The 21,904-nt window shown below is 42.7% G+C and overlaps 1 protein-coding gene across 2 annotated transcripts in view; it reads left to right on the forward strand.

The window, feature by feature from the left end:
- Nucleotides 1-21,904, forward strand: part of AMBRA1 (autophagy and beclin 1 regulator 1) — a 415,934-nt gene that overhangs the window by 380,058 nt on the left and 13,972 nt on the right. For both annotated transcript variants that reach the window (XM_060261137.1, XM_060261136.1), the window contains one exon: nucleotides 52-245. In XM_060261137.1, the coding sequence (XP_060117120.1) occupies nucleotides 52-245 (194 nt within the window). The remainder of the gene's footprint in view (nucleotides 1-51; nucleotides 246-21,904) is intronic.

The following is a 21,904-nucleotide window of genomic DNA, read 5'->3' on the forward strand; positions in this document are numbered from 1 at the left end:
GTCTTGCTTCTTAATGCTTAGATGTGTTTGCCTCTCTTTCTGTCATTTCAGAACTAGTCGAGTCACATGGAGGACAGACAGGGACATGGGCCTAATGAATGCCATAGGCCTGCAGCCACGTAACCCAACCACCTCTGTTACATCACAGGGCACCCAGACTCTGGCTCCTCAGCTACAAAATGCAGAGACACAAACTGAGAGGGAAGTTCAGGAACCAGGAGGTGCTGCCTCAGGGACTTCAGAAGGTAAGAAATGACATAGAATGATTCTTGACACCAAAAAGCTGTCCTAGAATCTGCACCAGAATCACCAGGATTCTTACAGGCTGAACTTATCTACATATAGATTCTGTGTTATCTCAAATTAGTATCTTTAGTTAAGACCTTTTTGCAAGCTTTCATTCTTTTGGGAGCAAAAGAACTGTGTAACCATTTCATAGTTGGTTCTCTTTGTTTTTACATCTGATATGTGTAACACTTTCCCTTCTTATTTAGAAGGATCTGCCTCTAATACATTATGCAGAATGCATTAAATGTTCTCAGATCATTGGTCCTTCCCTAATCAGAAGGCAAATTGCTATGACTATCGCAAAGAAACCATTTTTTATCTGCACAATATACCCCTTTTAGTAGTTACAAGAGCATCTCTCACCCTCCAGTCCCCCAAAAACATGAGGCCCCAAGTGTGGCATTGTTAAATTTACAACTCCACAGGGACTTCACTTACCAGTCAAAGACAGTTTGGTGCCTATCATTCTCTCCTCTGCTGTTGTATTAATGCTCAAACCAAGTTAAACCACACCATTGTAGAAATTGCTCATATAAATTAATCTCTAAACACAGACCTTAACATAAATATATACACAGTACCCTGTTAGGTAATACAGATTAAATAACACACCATGTAAGCAACAATAAAATCAAATATCCAGAAATTGTCAAATCATTCTTGTCGAAGTCCAACAGTAAATATCTAGACAACTCTATACAGTCTCTATAGTTTTATTATTCATCAATGAAGGATTTCGAGATGTAGTCTTGTGCTCCATGATTCTAAGGATTCTACAGATGCTTTATTTATATATTTGTGCGGAGAAGCACCTTTTAGTTTGTGTTTAACTGCATGTTGGATGTGGAGAAACTGTCAAATTTGAGGCATGCATTGGCCTAGTCTCCTCCTCATTCCCCCCTCCCCTCCTGTGTGTAACCAATAATCTGAGGGCAACTCACTAGAGAGGACAGGAAGTCCATCATAGCTCTGTCCCAGAATACTGCATTAAAAAGTAGGCCAGTTCCTGGGTGAGAACTGCAGTTTATATTAGCGTTTTTGGGCAGGAATAGTTAAGTTCAAGTTAGTCATCAGTGGGTGCTTGCAAGAAGCAAAGCTGTGCTCCTAGGCCAGAGTGAGGGGCCATTTTGGAGAGTATGAATAGAGAGAGAGAGGATGTGCAGCTGCTAAGGGATGAGGAAATGAAGACTGTATTCAGCGGAACTGCACTGTTCTATTTTCTGAGTCACATTTTATTTATTTGTTTATTTAATCAAATTTATATCCCACCCCGAGGCCGTGCCGCTGCCGCCAGAAGAAATAGAGGTGGCACACCCCCCAGAGGCCCCCCCCCCCCCGAGCAGGCAGATTTACAAAACCTGGTAAATTTCAGGCTTTGTAAAGCTCCCCTGCCCTGCTGACCACCTCCTCAGCTTGTTTGTACATCATTTCCTGTCTTCCAGTTCCACCCCCAAAGTCTCCACAAAGTTCACCACAATATATGTTATGTTTTTAAGTCTATTTCAACTGCATAGACTACATATAATAAGCTTAGGGGGCAGAATCAGGATTTAGACAATGCTAGCTATTTTCAAGAATGTCCTTTAAATGTTCTAGTTAAATGAGTGGTATGCCTTTAAGGATATTGCAGCTGTGTATGGATGAGATACACCTGTTTAGATGAAGATGGGATATTTTATCGACACTTACCTCAGATATTATGAGAACACTTATTCCATGTAAGAAGGGGGAGACTGTTCAAAGAGAATTCCAGGAAATTTGCATTCCGACATAGATTGTTGCCCACTGGAGATTGCTTTAGCAACTAGGAGAGGCTCCACATATGTCTTGGGTGAGTAGTTATAGATGTGAAGAAGATTCTTCCTGGTTAAATATTTGAATAAGATCCTTCCTGATTAAATGTGGGTTTTGAGTACTGTCTGGATTTTGAGTATTGTATAATAATTTTTAACAGCACGACTCAAATTCACCAGTTGAAGTGAGTAGTTCTTGAGAAAGAATTATTTGAAATGGAGGGACAGCCAGCTATCCATAGAATCACAGAGCACAAGTCTGCATCTCAAAATCCTTCATTCAAAGGATTGACAAATAATTATAGAGACTGTATTGAGTTGTCTTTTTATTGTTGAACTTTGACATGGTGAATACGACAAGAATGATTTGACAATTTCTGGTTGTTTGATTTTATTATTGTTGTTTATATGGTTTGTTATTTAATCTGTATTATCTAACAATGTAATTTGTATATATTTATGTTAAAGTTTGTGTTTAGAGATTAATTACATGAGCAATTTTTACATGGTGCAGTTTGATTTGGTTTGGGTTGATTCTAGTCCACTGTGGTTCTAATATTGTATTAATGCCAGCAGATGCTCTGACATGTATACATATCTAAGTAATTTTTTTTTCAGTATTAGATCCTGAGACAGAGAAGTACCTTGCCCTAAGTCCCTTTTGTCTTTTGTTTAAGCCTTGGAGAACAATACACAGGAAAAAAGTAACACAGAAACATCTGGAGATTCTGATGTTCTGGTTTGGTTAGTACTGCTGCTATAGGAATATACCTGGGCACATGTTACAGATTTTTCAACACAGTTGCAGATTATACTAATGTGTGCAAAAGCTGTCTCACATTATTTCAATCTAAGCCATATGATTTTTAATTGCACATTCTGTTCAGCATTTGTAAGGTGGAACATTTTGTGATGGTGATATATTATTCTGTCAGAATAGTGCAGTAATTGGGGTTCTAGGATAGATGGGAGATCTGCAAAGAGGGAAACAGCACTTCTTATTGTCACTTAGAAGTTCTGCCCTCTGTGGGCCTACAGCCTTTAGAAGTTTCTGTGAAACTCTGAGATTTGGAAACTTATTTCATTTTTCATATTTGAAGTGGGGATTATAAAAACTCTGTCCACTGTACTAAGGTTTATGTTGAAAACAAGATTTTTCCATTGTGCCATATCCAGAAGTACACCAGTGTGAATCTATCCCATCCTACCACTCCACTGATCAATGATGTATGGAGTTGTCATGACTGCTCTCAGCCCAGCACCCCTCCCCCGCCCCAAAGACACTTAGCACCAGCAAGGTCTGCGACACAGGAAGCCTTACCAGGTGATCTGAGGCGTCAGCAGGAGTGGCAGAGGAGCTGTCGGGTGAGGCCATGGGTTCAGGTGGCTTGCAACTCCGAGGCTGTGCTTCCGCCACCAGAAGAGATAGAGGTGGCACAGTCCCGAGAGGGCTTCCCTGACACCCCCCCCCTTCCAAGAGCAGGTAAATTTACAAAGCCTGGTAAATTTCAGGCTTTGGAAAGGTTCCCCGCCAGAGGCGTCACTAGGGCAGGGCCAAGGGGGCCATTGGCCCCCCCCCAGAGCATTCTCATTGGCCCCCTAGGGCTCTTTGAAGGCAGCAGGCGGCAAGCAATCACAGTCTTTATTGGCGGGAGACGCGGGGAGGCTCTTTCAAGGCAGTGGCGAAGCGAGAGAAGGCCGGGAGGGAAGAGGAAAGCGCAGCTCTCCGCAGGCAGGCATCAGAGGGCGAGCAGGCAAACCAGGGAAGGGAGGACGTTGCGAGCCAACCAGCGAGGGAAAGGAGGCTTTAGACGCGCGGGGCGCAGGAGGGAAGGGAAGGGGGCAGGCAGGCAGAGAGCGAGGGAGTCCCTCACGCAGGAGGAAAACAGGCGGCATCGGCCGCGCTCGCAGCAGCAAGAGGAGGAGCGGGTGAGGGGTAGCGCAGGAGCATTGCCGGCAGTGCGCATGAGCGCCAGTGCTGAAGACTCCGCACCGCAGGCGCTGCTGCTGGCGGCGGGGGAGGAGGGGGCAGGCGACGAGGACCCGAAGCGGGCTTCTTTCTCGCTGGTTCTCGCCAGGTGCGCTGAGCTCCCCCAGCCGCCGCTCTCGGCTAGCAACTGGTCTTGCACAAGCCCGCGCCGCCGCCAGCGCCTTGGGAGGGACGGACTGATGGAAGAAGTAGTTTGCAGGACGAGCAGCGCCTCTCCTCAAGTTTCGGGACGGTTACCGTCCCCAAATCTTTCGGCTTCTCCAGGCGGAGGCTTCCTTTGTTCGAACGCGAGGGATTTAGCACCTCTGGGCAGCGCACGAGGACTGCTGCTCTTCCCTCCGAGTCCGGCACACTTGGCCCCAGGGTGCAACCGACTTGGCCCCAGGGTGCAACCCACGCACTTGGCCCCAGGGTGCAACCCACCCCAGTGACGCCACTGTTCCCCGCCCTGCCAACCACCTCCTCGGCTTGTTTGTACATCATTTCCTGTCTTCCAGATCCACCCCCAAAGTCTCCTGGCTCCACCCCCAAATTTTAGTGGGCCACAAAGGAGAAGTGTAAAAATAACCGGGCCATGGGGGGGGGGGGGAGTTTGGGAAACCCTGTTTAGATTGTGATCAGTAGAATTGTACATTGGTGTAAATTCCATCCCAATATCAAAATGTACCAGACTGCACATAGAGGAAATAAAATTATTTACCAGCAAATCAGAGTGCTAAAGAGACTCATATTACCACGGTAAAATAAATCTTCAGAGTGTTTCTGCAGTGCCCTTTCTATAGGTGCTAGGCTGTGAAAATGTTATGTTCCCTAGCAATACATTTTACAGATAAGCATATTAGGTCACAGAACATATTATCTGTTTTATCTCAAGAACCAGTTTGTATTTTGCTCCAAGCAAAGTCTGAAGTGTTTGAAACTTCAGGACCACTCACAATGATCATAAAAACAGATGCTGCTGTGTGGTAATATTTCTCTCTTCTGGTTTTGTTTAAAAATTAACTGAAGCAACAGGTTTTATAGGGATGCCAGTAACTGCAGTGTTTGGCTGCATATTGAATAGATAATGATACTTCCAAGAGAAAATATCTTCCTCTTTAGTGAATTGAGCATTTGGGGTGTTAGTGAGGCCCAAATAATCTTCATCTTTCCAGAGAAGCACTGTCTGTAGTAGTAAAAAAGAGCAAGAGTGCAGGAACACCTTAAAGACTAACTGAAGAAGTGAGCAGTGACTCATGAAACTTCATACCCTGCCACAAATTTTGTTTGACTTTAAGATGCTACTGGACTCTTGCTCCTCTAGTACTTTTCCTGAGAAGAATTAGTCAGGGTTGACGTTTTAAAACTGTAACCTGTTTGTTGCCTCCTCTTCTATTTTTGGAGAGATTGCTGCTGACAAGAATAGAGCTTCTGCTCAGATGCCATCTGGTTATGGTGGTCAGTCAACTATCTTTATTCTTAATGATGTGGTGTATCTGCAGACTCTTGATTTAATCTGTTTCACTGTTCAAAATATTTTGGATAAATAATGCATGAGTAAAATTAACTGTAAGTATGGGGAGGAGGTGTAGAGAGGAGAGGATAGAAATCTGCCCGCCACTCCAAAGGGTCTGTATATGTTTCTGTTATCTGGGGATTTTTTTAACTGAAAAGAGATCAACTTGAAGAGTATAACGGTAGCTTTTAATTTGCATTCCTTTCAAAACTATATATATATATCCATATGCAAGAAAAGAAAGTGAAAGAAAACCTTGAAACAATACAAAGCAAACAAAATACCTTAAAATTCTGTTAAATAATATTCCATTTTAGTTATTTGGCATAAACTAGTCTTGCAGTTTACCAACATAAATTACCAGAAAATTTTTTTTTTCTTCTTCTTCTGCACACAGAATTGTCTTGCTCTTTTACAAATCCAGCAACACAGCATCTGTGTTGACTATTTAAAAAAATTTAGGGAATCTGATTTAGAATGGTATAGCTGTTTTCTCTCAGCTTTTAGCATGCTATATATTCTCTTATAAATATGTCCATATATTACTTGGAAGTCTTAGCCTTAATGTTAATTCCCCATTTTCAAAGAGAGTCTGATATAATCATGAAAGTAAATGGGTTAGTTTTTCTACCATCAAATGTTCAACCTGGATCAGTTCCTTTATACAGAGTTCTTACAATTTTAGTTCCTCTAAAACCTGCTTTGAAAATACTTGGAGAGATGGTGGCCATATTCCCATAAACTATCCAGTTACTTTTAGTGCAATCCTAAACAGAGGTACACTGTTACAAGTCCATTAAAGTCTGCCTGTTTAGCACTCTACTTAGGAGGGCACTGAATAGTTGTTAACTATCAAGTATTCCCATATCTTAAATAATCAGATACTTCTGTCCTTCAGTTCTGGATCAAAAGTATCTGAAACTAATCTGGGCATAATTTTAAGTTTATCCTAAATACCCAGTGATCTGTTCAATTACAAATTTTCCTCTCTCAGTAATGGTCTTTCTTTTAATAACATCCACAATATCACACATTTCAGGATTTAAAAAAAAATTGCTCTAATGTGCTTAGGGTGTCTTCTGAGGTATTACTTCACCAATTCTAGTATCTTATTTAGATACTTTACTTAACAATATAAGGAAAAATCAAGTACTGCCAACCCCCTTGCCCTTGGCCTTTCTTTTCAAAATCTACTTAGCCCCTACCCACTCTTGTTGACTTTCAGTTAACTTTTGCTGCTCATGAATTTTCAGATACTCCTTCCCCCAAAATTGTAAGCTCAGTGTCTTTGTTCAGGTTTTTTTAAAACAACAAAAACATTTATGTTGCCTAACTACACTTGGGAAAGGAGCAGAGGAACCTTAAGAGATATTGTAAAGTCGCCAGGTTCCAAAATCGTGGTTTAGCTTCTGCCAAAAGAAATTAGCAGGCAAAATTAACAAGGTGTCTACATAAAGAAGTGTATGGGATGTAGTGGCTCATACTCACTGCTAAAAATAAATGTAAGAAAGTAAAACTCTGATAATGACACAGAAAGGATAGGACAAGATGTAGAAAGGGAAGAACAGGACTTTTGTCCAGCCTAGCAGTGCTTGAACACCTGCCAGTTCCTCTCACATCCTGTTTGCTGGCTGCAAACAGGGAACTGATTTTTCGATGATCAATTCAATAGGTCATTAGTTGTTCATTGGTGTTTGACCGGTTCGTTGGTGTTTGACAGTTCAGTAGGTCATTAGTTGTTCATTGGTGTTTGAATGTATTGCTTCTTCACTGTACAGAATAAGTTACTTTGAGCGTGCATGTTTTCATAGTATGGACGCCTGCTGAACAGAGACTTTAGATCTCTAACTTTGCTGTGGTTTAGAACAAAGCAGGAGTCAAGTGGCACCTTTAAGACCAACCAGTTTTTATTCAGAACATAAGCTTCCGTGTGCTCTCTTAAGCACACTTCATCAGATGAGGGGATTGGTTGATCTTACAGCTGCAACTTGACTGCAACTTGACTGCAACTTGACTCCTGCTTTGTTCTACTGCTTCAGACCAACATGGCTGCCCACTTGGATCTATTTACTGTGTTTTGTTCTTCCTTAAATAAAGTGATTTTGGTGGGGGGGTGGATTTGGAAATCCACTTTCAGTTCAGCTAGGGTTGTCCTCTAGGAAGATAGCCCCACCCAAAAAACAGCTGTGTTTTGAGAAGGCTAATCAGAGGTTTTGTATCTATAACTCTGCTGTGTTTCAGTTTTCCCCTAACACAACTCCTAGGGTGGGTTTTTAATCCACCCCCATGACAATAATGGTCACCAATCGCTTTGAAACAGCAGTGCATTTATAAATTTATGAAAATCTGATGAAAATCAGATCTTTTTTGTAGTCTCTGCATCACACCCGTGGAAAACAGGGCTCCTGTGCCCGCTCTGATCAGTGAATTCTAGAAATCTCAGCTAAGATTTTCACACCTTTCCTGTGACATGTGCAGGAACCCCACCATGAATGTTCACAATACAGGGAGTAGCCATCCCACCAGTTCTCTTCTGACTGCCACACTGATCAGTCGATCATTGCTTTGGTCGATGAATTTCGTCTCAACTTACCTCAAGATCAGTTTTTTTCTGCTCAGTTCTGTTCATGATTTCATCTCCAAACCTCTTATTTGTCCTAAAAAAAGAGATCCTCTTGATTTTGAATTTCCATTTAATTTCTTCAACCCCCCCCCCTCCTCCAATCTGTGGAAAGGCGTTGGGAATTTTTCAAGAGATGCTTGCAATACAGACGCAAGCTATCACCCAGAGGCTCTTTGTGTCACCTGTGCCTCAGGGAGACTCATTGCCCAGACTTGTGTGTTTTCTGTGGCAAATTCTCAAACCAAACAAAAAAAAATGAGCAGCAAGGTTCCAAACAGCACTTCTAGAATCTGCGCTGACTCCCTAAAAAATAGCAACCATCACACCTGCCTGAGCGGAATCAAATGATAAATTGTTGACACCAGCAGATTGCACAGATCTTTTCAGCAGGGGAGGAGCACTGCTACATGAGTGAGAACTGACTGGATTTACTTATGACTGGTCTTCCAAAAGTGTAGTCAACCTCTGATAGACGTCTTCATGATAAGGGAAAACAGAAAATGTCTGTACTTCAGTTGTCAGAGAGGAACGGATCCTCTATCCCTTGGAAACTTCCATGAACCACAAGTTCTTATTCATTTTCCCTCCAATACCTCTCATCACCATAGTAGTGAACAAGAGTATGAGGGAAAGACTGGACTGCATAGTGGTCACACTACAGTAGGCATGTCAGACCTGGTTCCCCCTCATACCTCACCTATCATGCAAGAGCTTTTGTCACTTCCTGCAAACAAGGGACCTCCTTCTCACTTTAGGAAAGCACGACTTATACCATGACATCCCTCATCTGAAATTGATAGCCTGGAGAATAATCTGAAGGACTTCTCTGATTATGTCAAAGAGGTGTTAATAAACTGTAGGAAGCCCTTGACCAGAGCTTCCTATGCTTATAAATGGAAGAGATTCTTTACATACGTTTGAAGCTCCACAGTAGACCCCAAGAAGACCAACCGTGGTGCAATCTTTGACTTGGTTTTATCTTTGACAAATAAAGGCCTTTGCCTCTCCTCTTTGACAGTGTATCTAGCAGCTATTTCCATTTATCACCGGGGGATTGAGTGGTACACAGTCTTCACTTATCTAGCTTCAAAACACTTCCTGAGAGGGTTAATCCATCTGTACCCGCCAATCAAACACCCTGTTTTGGTTTAGGATCTACCATCTAAGGGAAGCTCACAGGAAAGCCACAGCAGCCTGTGGGCTCAAACTGTTAGCCTGGAAAACAGCCTTCTTTGTAGCTATTATGTCAGCAGAGAGAGTGGGCACACTCCTTTTCTACAACACAATCCACCCTACCTGCATTTTGTGCAAAATGGAATTTTTCTGGCTCCAGATGTCTGAAAGTGGTTTTGAAATTGCATCTCCAAAAAGACATTATGCTCCCAAACTTCCACCTTAATCCTGCAGGGGATGTGGAGTGACTTTTGCATACCTTGGATGCAAAATGGGCACTTCTATTCTACCTAAATAGAATGAGATAAGATCACAAGGACTCACAGCTTTTGGTACTGTATGCCTCAAGTAACAAAGGCCAGAAATTGTCATAGAACCAAAAAATTACAGAGTTGAAAGGGGCTATACAGGCCATCTAGTCCAACCCCCTACTCAATGCAGGATGAGCTTAGAGCATCCCTAACAAGTGTTCACCCAGCCTCTGTTTAAAGACTGCCAGTGAGGGGGAGCTCACCCACCTCCCTCGGTAGCTGGTTCTACTGTGGAACAACTCTTACTGTAAAAAAGGTTTTCCTAATGTCCATCTTCCCACTCTTCTTTTAAACCCATTATTGTGAGTCTTCTCCTGAGGTACCAACAGGAACAGCTCCCTGCCCTCCTCTAAGTGACAGCCCTTCAATCATGTCCCCCCTCAACTCTTCTTCTCCAGACTAAACATACCCAAGTCCCTCAGCCTTTCCTCACAGGGCTTGGTCTCCAGGCCCCTGATCATCCTCATCACTCTCCTCTGCACCCACTCCATTCTGTCCACATCCTTTTTGAAGTGAAGCCTCCAGAACTGCACACAGTACTCCAGGTAAAGCCTAGCCAATGCAGTGTACAGGACTATGACATCTTGTGATTTGGATGTTATGCTTCTTTTGATGTACCCCAAAACTGCATTAGCCTTTTTGGTCACTGCATCATCGCACCAGCTGCTTATATTTAGCATACAGTCCACCCATACCTTTAGGGATGTGAAAAAAAAAGAGGTAAAGTTCGGATTTGGGGTATTTGGGGGCAAAAATACCTGAATATCAGGTTCAGTGCCCAAATCTGATTCAGGAGATAGTTAGCTATTCCCAAATATACGACTTGAAGTCAGTGGCAAAAAATAGGATATACTATTGAAGGAGAGGCACCAAATTTGCAGTGTAGCTATAGAGAACCCCCAAGTTTCAAAAAGATTGGGGGGGTCCAGGGGGTCAATTCTAGGGTCACCCAAAGAGGGTACCCTCATCCCACTATTGTTCCCTATGATGGGAACAGGGGAAAAAACAGTCTGTCAATTTTCCCACTGTAATCTTACTGTAATGTAAGACAACAATCAACTTTTTAGAAATATAAAAAACTAGAAATTCACACTATTGTAGTGCTCCACAACTAACACAGGCTGTGAACAACAACAGTGAAATACGCAACAACCCACCCACACCTTCAGTCCCCTCCCCAGCAACCAGAAGGAATGACGCAGGAGAATTTTAAAAAAACAAAACCTCACAATAGTTCACATACAACCACAACACAAAACCACAAGAGCACTACCCAACCAACAACCATGATAATACTGTAATAATAACAAGAGCAGTACATAATTAACAGCAGTGAACAACAGCATCCTTCAGTCCCCCCACCCAGCAACAAAAAGGTATAACAGCAATCCAACAATAATATTTTAAATGCAAGAGATAAAACCAAAGTTTAAAAACTTTTAGAATAGTTTAACTTTAAAAGGGTGCGCCAACCTCCCCAGCAGAACTCTACCTAACCCACCCACCCTAAAAACAGGATAAGTACAGGAACACTTTTTAAAAAGTCCTTTTCCCTCTCTTAAATCCTGGTTTTTTTAAAAAAAATATTTTCCCCAAGACTTACCTGATGATATCTTCAGACTTCACTGTCCAAGGGTCACTTTGGTCCACACAGCCAGGCAGGTCAAGGCACAGAGTAGCAGCAGCTGAAGCCAAGGGCCAGCCATTACACAGTCTCTGTCAGCCAAGCAGCCAGCTAACAATGGAGTCTAGCCACTAGGCAGTAGGACTCCTTAAATGCTCTCTGCCCATGCACAGAACATTTTCAGAAAAGAACACTGTCCTTTGATTGGGCAAAGAACATTGCAACTTGCAATTCTACTGACAGAATTGCAGGTTTTCTCTCCACCCTTCCAAGCAAGGTAGGTGGTGCCTGCCCAGCAGCAGTACCAGGCTTGCAAAGCTGCACATGCATTTACAAATGCATGGCACTGATTGGCTATGGGGACCCCTCTTCCTCTTACACTGATCCCAGGGAAGCCTAGGGAGAAGTAGGGAAAGCCCAGAACAGTGGGAAAGGAGATAAGTTTAGTCCCTTTAATTTTTAAACCCCCTTCCCTGCCATTGTTCAGGAGCAATATTCAGCACCTGAATCAGATCAGTTAATCTGGTTCAGCTATATTTGGTGTCGATTGCAGCTGAATTGGGTTGTGTTTGGGGGTTTATTTGGTTTGGCCAAACTGAATGCACACCCTTACTTGTTCACACACACTGCTACTTAGAAGCATATCCCCCGTCTAGTATGCATGTTCTTCATTTTTGTTACCCAGATGTAGAACTTGGCACTTATCCTTGTTAAATTGTATCTTGTTCACATCCGCCCACTTTACCAGTGTGTTCAGATCTCTTCTGTCTTCTGGTGTGTTCCCTGCTCCTCCCAATTTGGTGTCATCTGCAAATTTAATTAGTAGCCTGTCCACACCTTCATCCAGATAATTTATAAATATGTTGAAAAGTACCAGGCCTAGAACTGAGCCTTGTGGCACTCCACTGGACACCTCCCTCCATTCTGATGAAATACCATTAACAACTACTCTTTGAGTTCAGTTCTCCAACCAGTTCCCTATCCACCTAACTATCCTAGAGTCCAGTCCACAGTCTTCTAGTTTACCCATCAGAACATCATGGAGAATCCTGTCAAAAGCTTTACTGAAATCCAGGTAAACAATATCAACAGTATCCCCTCAATCCAATAATCTTATCACTCGATCAAAGAAGGAAATTAAGTTGGTCCTCTGTTGGGGACAAATCTGTGCTGACTTCCTTGGATCACCAAGTTGTCCTTTAGATGTTCACACATTGATCCCTTTAAAACCTGCTCCAGTATCTTCCCTGGGACAGAACTCAGACTGAATGGCCTATAGTTGCCTGGGTCATCCCTCCTCCCTTTTTTGAAAACTGAGATAACACCTGCCCTTCTCCAGTCTTGTTGCACATATCCTGTCCTCCATGAGGTTTAGAAGATGTTGGACAAAGGCCCTGCAAGCTCTTTAGAAAGTTCTTCGAGCACTCTTGGGTGCATACCATCTGGCACTGGGGATTTGTACTCCTTCAGTGCAGCCAGGTGCTTCTCAACTACCTCTCTGTCCATGTCAACCAGCAGCCTGGACGCTGTGCCTTGCCTACTACCATCTGTAGATGAGTCTGTTCTCCAGGGAGAAAACTGAGGCAAAACAGGCATTAAGCCTTTCTGCTTTCTCTCTGTGCTCTGTCAGAGTTTCTCCATTTTCACCAAACAGTGGACCTATCACCTCTTTTATCTTGTGTTAGCTCCTCACATATCTGAAGAAGATTTTCTTGTTGTAGCAAGCCTTTCTGGCCAGCTTTAGCTCATTGTGAGCTTTGGCCTCTCTGATGGCTGGCCTACAGTGCCTAGCATCCTGCTGATACTCTTTTTTAGAGGTTTGTCCTTGCCTCCATTTCTAGAACATTTCCTTTTTCTCCCTTAGTTCATTACAGAGTTGCCCAAGGACTGTCCATATGGATTGCGGGCACCTTCAAGTTATGCTATCTGCTGGCTAAACAGTCCCTTAGGTCCTGAGAGCGATTGCTATGTTCACTGCCTTCCTCAAAAGAGACCCACTTGCTGACATTTTCAAGACTGGCTCCTGGGTTGTTCCCAGCACGTTTATAAAGCATTACACCCTGGATGTCCATGCACAACAGTGGGCATCACTAGGAAGATCTGTCTTGCATTCTATTGACAATTGAGTGGCTGCCAGAACTCTGCCGCAGGTAGGCTTGAACTTGCTGCTCTTCCATGGGTGTGATGCACAGAGACCACAAAGAAGATAAACAGGTAGCTTACCTATAACCAGTGAACTTCAAGTGGTCATCTATATATTCACACCACCCACCCAGCCTTCCCCACTGCTGCCAGCCCTCTCTTACTTTGTATGGAGAAGCACAGCTATCAAAAGGAACTGATGGGATGGCCGTTCCCCACCTTGTGAGCATTTGCGATGGGATTCCTGTACATTTCATGGGGAAGGGTATGAAAATCTTAGCTGAACTTTCTAGAATTCACCAATTGGAGTCAGTGCAGGCACCCTATTTCCCATGGATGTGAATGCACAGATGACCATTCAAAAATCACCAGTTACAGTTAAGCAACCTGTTTTTCAGCAGGTGGTTGTGGGTGCTCAGTATGAACAGATTAGATGATAGACTTGCATCTGACTGACACCTTAGCTATGATCACTTTCACTGTATAACATGTTCCTGGTGAAATTTGTGCATTCCTAGTCCAGACAAAATCATATGCTGTGTTGATGAGAGAGAAAATCTGGTGTAATCTGTAGTGCAAACATTGATCTATTGTGTGATACATTATGGATGGGGCACCCTCCTTGTTTGCCACAAAAGCATATTCATTATCACTTTTAGAATCAATAGGCAAGATTTTTAATTGACATTTCCTTGCTCTGAGTTGTGTCCATTGGACCACACTAATAATGAGCACCCCATACATCACATTTTTAAAACGTTAGGTGTTCATCTAAGAAATGTGAACATGAAGTATAATTGTGATATAAACATTTACACTCTTAACAAACCTGACTTCACATGTGAGTAATGTGTGAAAAGATTCTCTGTCTTGAGTCTCGGCCATGATAAGAATAGATATAGTTACAAAATTCCAAGTTGGGGGGAAAAGTCCAAGACTAGCTGCTGACACTGCTAGACAGTCCTGCCCTGTCATTTACCCAACACTTAGCCGGCAGTGAAGGGATGCAGGAGTGTCCAGGCTAGTGTCTTCTGGGCAAGTTTATAATATTACTAGGAGCCTGAGAAATGGAGTTTCCAAAGCCATATGTGCCATGTTCCCTGCTAGCAATGTTAAGTGTGTTCTGCATAAATTAGCAGTGTTTGGACCTTTAAAGATGAGGTCTTTCTGCTGTTACAAATACAAGCCCTCCAGATCAGCCTTCCATGTATGTGTCTCCTCTTTCCTTTGCCAAGGTGAGTTTAGGAAAAGGTAGGTGTTAGTGAAGGCGGCTAGGGCCAAACATGACCCCCTGTGCTTGTTCTTGCCAAGCTTTCTCAGAAGAAGTTTGGAAACATTCTGAGAATTCTCAGTGAAAGTTTGGAAGAACCAAATGAATTCCAAGGGGAGCCCACTCATCTCTATTAAAAAACCACAATATTCTTTGCCAGTCAGATCACACTGTTGGGAATCAGGCATTTCTTATCTGCTTCTAGCTCAGTATGCAGCCTTTGAAAATGATTGAATTTGCCTGTGTGTTGGGAATAAAGGTTTCTTACAGTATTTCCCCAGGAGTTGTTGTGAATTAATTAGTATTTGTAAAGAGCTTTGTTGATGTAAATCATTACAAGACAGTGTGATATTGGTGGCACTCAGCAGGACAATAAAAGGGATATTACTCTAGGAAGTATTCAGCAACTGCTTCAGAATGAGGCCAAAGAGAAGAATTTTATGTTATAGAAGGCTTGGAGTTTACTCGTAAAATGTGCTTTCTTCTGTGCCAGAGTAGGCTTAGGGCAGAGCTCATCTTGCAGATGTTAGTTTCATGTGGAAAGACACAAAATATTAGCTCAAAACATTAATCTGAGCTCGGTGTATGCCAGTAAATGCAACTCATTTTCCCCTATGCAAAGCTTTTCACATTTTGTCTTTCTGAGCGCCTCTGCTCCTTCTTTGGAAGGATGATTATAATGTGAGTAAACATATTAAAAGTGAATCCCTCTAGTGCAGATGTTTCCTTTTCTGTCAGTTAATTGCTGTCTTGTGTACATTGTTGCATGTGAAGTCTGCATAAATCAAAGAAATAAATATAAGCTTCGACAAAAGGCTGTGAGAAAGGCACAAAGAGATGGTTGAACAATAGACTCAAATGTCTTCTGCTGCAACTTCTAAAAAATACAGAGTTTGATCTGGGCAAAGATGAGCATTTTCTGGCCCCGCTGTTTTCAGTGGGAAAAAATTAAGTATATGTTTAACTCAACCATTTAAACAAGTGGAATTCGAAAGGGTTTATCTGTGGCTAGATTGTGTCTATAATCCTTAGCATTTGTCTATCCTAGTTACAGATATGTAGTTGTCAGAATATAAGAAGAGAGTTGGCAGTACAATGGAAAGAACCTTATATTGTAGTTCATCCTTGGAAAGCCACGAAGCCTTTGGGTTTAAAATAAATCAATTTTCATTTTCATATCAGATTCCTTAGTAAGCTATCATTGCAATGAGAGATAATGCAAATTTTTGTCATATTAATGCCTGGGGTTTTCTCCATGACTTTGCAATTTGTTGCTGACATAAGCCAAAACTCAGCAAGCAGCTGTGAAGCCTTAGTAGGGCTGGAAGGTATGTTATTGTTGGATGGCCATCTCTGGGGAGCATTGTAGCAGGAAAAAGCTGCTCTGTCTATTAAACAGGTGCTATGACAAAGGAAGCTTGAGGCAAAGTCAGGAAAACAGCCAAGCTTTATTTGATACGCATGTGCGGGCTCAGATAGAGGTGGGCATCTGAGCGAAGACCACAGGGGCACGCAGGCCCTTATATACCATTTGCACAATCATCATTTCCCTTTTGACTCCTTTCAGTTAACTTTGCATAACCCACATAAACCAAATAGTCCAGGAATAATATATCTGGCATCCATACACTACTCAAAATTACACATCATTACACAGCAGTATATGGTTGCCAGAATTTACACATCATTACACAAATGGGACTTAATTAATTCTTCTAAATGCTCTTCACTTGTTACAACATTAATTCTGCCAGCTAGCTTAACCACGCTCGCACTTCCCGTTTCTCTGAGCGAGGCCAAACTTACGCAACATTACAGACATATTTCACACTACTTGAAGTAGTTTTTACACTGCCTTGCAGACAAAGTTATCTGCCTCTCGCGGCCTAGGCCACTCTGATTCAGCAATTAGATTCACTAAGGCAGTAGGCCAACCAGGCCATACATGTGGAACAGCTGCTTTTAAACGTTTATACAGCGTAGCTCCCCAGACAAACAGACAACTAAAACACAAGAACAGGGAGGGGGTCACATATATAGGATCCTATTCAGTCGCTTCTCTGCGTTCGCTGCTTACCGCACTCTCGTGGGCAAGAACCGAGCTACTGGCAGATCCCTTTCGCTTCGATACCAGGTACCGTCTCATTCACACACCACACACACCACACAGTCCGGACAAAAATTCTTCTCCACAATACTTTTCAAATAAATTTTATATAAATTTTCCCATAATACTTCCCTATTTCTCCAACCCCAATTTTCCTCCCACAGAGCTTCTCTACTTCAAGCAGGTACAGTTGGAATGCTGCAGTCAGAAGAGGCACTCCCTCTGTGTGGCCCCTCTTCTCCTATTCTGCAGGTCCTCGGGTGCTGCTGCGAGGTGATCAGGCTCGCCTTCCCTCCGAGAGGGGGCCTATGCCCCACACTCTTATATGGAGGGGCTACTACCACAACTTACACAACTTACAATGGACTTTCCCAGCCCAAACTATCTTATATGGAGGAAATCTACGTTGAGCACAAGGTCCTATATTTGCCACTACTCTGTGCCCAAGGTTCTAGGTTAGGGTTCTATACTTACGCTCCGGAGTCTTCCAAATTAAAGCTGGTTCCTGTCGCCTTTCCGCTGGTTTGATTAGGCCTTCGGTCGAGGTCAACTGAAGACGGGGCGGGCAGAGGACGGTCAGCCAGGAAAAAAGGCCGGGAGCTCCTACCGTGGATCTGGTTCTCCCCGCCAACAGCAGCGATTGGCCGGGCTAATCAACAGGGGCTAAAGGCCCCAATCCGAGTCACGGCACCAAAATTATGTAGCAGGAAAACCCTATTTATACGTTACCAATTTCAGTCGGATCAATAACAGAGGCAGCATGAGGCGAAGTCAGGAAAACAGCTTTCTTTATTTAACGTGCACATGGGCCCTGTACACGGGCTTCAGACCCGAGAGTCTGAGCAAAGACCACAACAACACGCAGGCCCTTATATACCATTTGCACAATCATCATTTCCCTTTTGACTCCTTTCAGTTAACTTTGCATAACCCACATAAACCAAAACCAAAAGCCCAAAACACCAAAAGCCAACGTCTGTACAACATGCTACGTTTATACAACGTGTTCCCCTTTCGGTCGCCTATCAGTTCCTCTTCTAACCCCTTTTGGTCCATCTGTTTCCTAGGCAACTTTCCTCTGTGGTTTTTGGTTGTTCTGTTTGTGGGAAGTCTTTCTGCTTCCTCCTGCTTCTAGCACCTGCAAAGCCCAAGCCAAAACACTATTGTCGGGAGCCTGAGCTAAACTGAGCTATCTTGCTACTTTTATATACCTGAGCTAAGCTAAGCCAAAATGCTTATGCCAGCAAGCCTATATTAACCTGAGCCAATACAGTCTATTAGTCAGTCAAGACGGGACATGCCCGCGCAGGCCTGTCTCTTTTGACCCCTGTATCCTAATATATTCTCTTTCCATAAATCTAAAAACTCTTTCCAGTATTTCCTTCTTGGCTCCTGCCTCACCTTTGCCAGGCTCTATCCCCATATATTCATCTATTTGACTTCTACATTTTGAATTCAGATATACATTCCAAACCAAATGGCTAACCTGGATATTTTCAGAAGTTGCTTCTGCAATTTTCCATGCTATTGTACTATTAAATGAATGCATGCAATGTCTAATTCTAGACATTCTGGCCTTAGACGCAGAACATTACCCACAGATTAGGGCCATGGACAGAGAAGGGAGATTTTTCTACAAATTTAGGGGGACATGAGGGTTGCTGAAAAAAATCCCAAACTTTTTTCTTAAAAGGGGGGGGGGAGATCCCAAACTGAGAAGAGTGCAAACAGTGTAGTCCCTGCCCATCTATCATGCATTTGCTAGTGTGAGGTTGATCTCCCCTGCACCAAGTGGCCTTGGGGTGACTCCAAAGTGAGGACACAGACCCAGCACTTCATCTACCATCATTGCAATGGAACCAACTGATAGAGGACTGTGCCTGATCTGGTTTGGGCGTGTGCACGTAGGAGACAGTGGTGAAGAGGTGGGAGTTGAATCTTACTACCTGTTGCATGAGCCAGGCAGGTGGAGATACTGCAGGAGGGCAGGGCAGGGGAATGCCCCCCCTTATGACCAAGGGAAGTAGAGGTGGCAGTACTGCAGATTGGTGGGCTGGCTGGTGAGGGGGTGACCTGGGGAGCGGACAACCCTGTTAAGGGAGGGAGCAAAAAAGATTGGGATTCTCTCCCTCCCCTCTCCTGCACTTGTAAAAAGATAATTCTGGATGTAAAATAATTCCATCTTATCTAGGAGAACTGGACTCTTATTTGGGAGAACCGGGTTTGATTTCCCACTCCTCCACTTACAGTTGCTGGAATGGCCTTGGGTTAGCCATAGTTATCTCAGGAGTTGTCCTTGAAAGGGCATCTGCTGTGAGAGCCCTCTCAGCTTCACCCACCTCACAGGGTGTCTGTTGTGGGGGGAGAAAGATATAGGAGATTGTATGCCAGTCTGAGTCTCTGATTCAGAGAGAAGAGCGGGGTATAACTCTACAGTCGTCTTCTTTTTCTTCTTCTTCCTGTTTTTAGGCAATAACAACCATAGAGTCTGTGGTCTTACTTGCACTTGTTTCTTATTTTCAAGAGGAAATCTGGCAGATGAATTTTGAATTTATTTTCAGTTCTTGAATATTCTTCCAAATGGAGTGAAGTGAATTAGAATTAGTGGCAAAGCTTCAGCCTTTGAGAGGAATTAGTGTGGGAAAGCCTGTCTACATAGAGAATATTACAAGTGGGTAAGTGTTAAGAGTTACGAACCATCAGGTAGAGACTGGATATCTCCCAGAATTATATCTCATCTTGAAATTACAGAGATCAGTTTCCTTGGACAAAATGGCTGCTTTTGGGAGAGGGCTGTATGGCATTACAGCCCATTGAGGTCCCTTCCCAGGTTTCAACCCCACCTTTGCCAGGCTCTATCCCCAAATATCCAGGACTTTCCCACCCTAGAGTTGGCAACCCTAGTACGAATTGTTTTACCTGTAACAGTGTAATAAAACAGTGGCATGAAATCTTATGCTGGAATTAATTTTGTTAGTCTTCATAGTGTCACTGGACTACTGTTGTGTTTCTCTCTGCACAGAGAATGTTAATTCATTTAGAACTTTAAGAAAGGCTGTGTAACTTTCATGTATTGTACATATGTCCTTGACTATACTAATTGCACTCAATGAGATGCTGGCTTTGGGCTGCTTTGGAAGCTCTGATGAACCCACCCTCTGAGTGTCATCAACCTAGAACAAATGGCAAAGCAGTTCAGGTGTTTAAAGGACAGGTTCTTATTTGAGAGGATTTTTGAAGTAGAAGCAGCTACAGTGGACGGACAGCAGCTGCTTCTTCCTCTGTGTTACATGTGCTCATATACTATCCATTCCTTTCACTCTTGAATTGGTTCCTTGACAAGCTTGAATTCAACCTTTGTATTTTGAAACTTCTGTTTCTCCTGGCTAGTCATATCGTTTGTCATTGTTGTCCTAGAAGGTCAAGTGAGGATTTATTATCTATCTGCAGTGTCACTTTGCAAGCTCCAGTTTTCTAAAGGATCTTGCAATGGATGTCCATATTCAGCCTTTTTATTGTAGCTAGAAAATGAATAACTCAAAGGATTAGGTTACTGAATTTAAGTAGGAGTTATATGCTAATAAACACTTTCTTACCATTTTAGGATTATTAATCTTCTGCCCCAGCTATATTGGAAGAAATTTTTTAAGTTTATAGATCTCTGGGTATGAAATATTATAATATATATCAAAAATTCTATATATAGCAAACAAGATACACACATACAAACACACACACTTAGACAAGATTTGATTAGCTCTGTCCTGACTTTACAACAATAGCAAAAAGCAAGAGAGAGAGAGATATAGAGAGAGATACACACACAGAGCTTTTTTTGAGCAGGAACGCAGTTCCGGCTGGCTTGGCATCAGAGGGAGTAGCCTAATTTGCAAATGAGCTCTTGCTGGGCTTTTTCCACATAACCCCCTATGTAAAATAATGGTGATGTCAAGGGGCATGGCTTAATATGCAAATGAGTTCCTGCTGCACTTTTTCTACAAAAAAGTCCTGTATACACACACACTCAGACAAGATTTGATTAGATCTCTCCTGACTTTACAACAGTAGCAAAAAGCAAACAGAAAAGACCAACCACCAGGGACCTAATTTTTAGTAGATTCAGGGGCTTATAAGAGATTTGTCAGAGAGATCAGTAATAATATATTTCTCTGAAAGGCACTACCAATTGTTTTTCAATATAGAGTATGTAGCCTATTCTAGGATGTGCTGTCTTGTCGCATGATAGAACCAATAGAATCTGCATACACTGTCTCCATGTCTTAGAATACATCCTGGAACCTACACAGACAGGGATTTCTGGGGAGAGAATTTCATGTGAGTGCAGTTTGTTAACAGTAGAAAGTTTGAATGCTATTGGATTTGGTAAATATCTCCTGAATGAAGGACCATATGCAAGAGCGTTGGTATTTCATCTATTTATACCATCATGATTAGAGATAAATATATAAAGCTGTGGTTTAGGTACCATATGGTGCCCACCTGTCTAAAAAATGTATGTATATATGAGACTCAGTCTCAACTTTCGTTCATTGGTAGCTGCAGGGGAGCTGCTTAACCTTATCAGAGCCCTGCTCCACTTTAATAAATGTTTAAATTCAGAACCCAGATACTTGGTTCATTCCTTCTCCTGACTGATAAAATTCCAGTGGTCAGAAACAGACCATGTATAAATATATCCTTGATTCTGACTCTTACTAAAGCACTGTATGATCTCGTCAGAGAGTATTAGCATTCATTTGGGGGGTGCAAGACAGAATTGAGTCTTGCTCGCATATTAAAACAGAGCATAAAATATAATATACCTCAGCAATATAGAAGATGTGGCATAAGATACTCCAGCACACGTGTTTAGATCCAAAGTGTTTCGTGGGCATGAGGATTTCCTCCCATGGAGCGATATATTTCTGCCTCCCCTCTGCCATGGTAGTCCAGAATGCCCCCTCCCCAGCAATAAAGCAGGACTTCTGTGCCCAGCAAGGCACCTGCCTTGTAACAACCAGCATAGAGAAAATTAAGGTACTGGTGAGAAGGGCTGCTCTGTTCCGAAGGCTGCAAACCAAACTCAGA

This window comes from Heteronotia binoei, chromosome 21, assembly GCF_032191835.1.
Source record: "Heteronotia binoei isolate CCM8104 ecotype False Entrance Well chromosome 21, APGP_CSIRO_Hbin_v1, whole genome shotgun sequence".
NCBI lineage: Eukaryota > Metazoa > Chordata > Lepidosauria > Squamata > Gekkonidae > Heteronotia > Heteronotia binoei.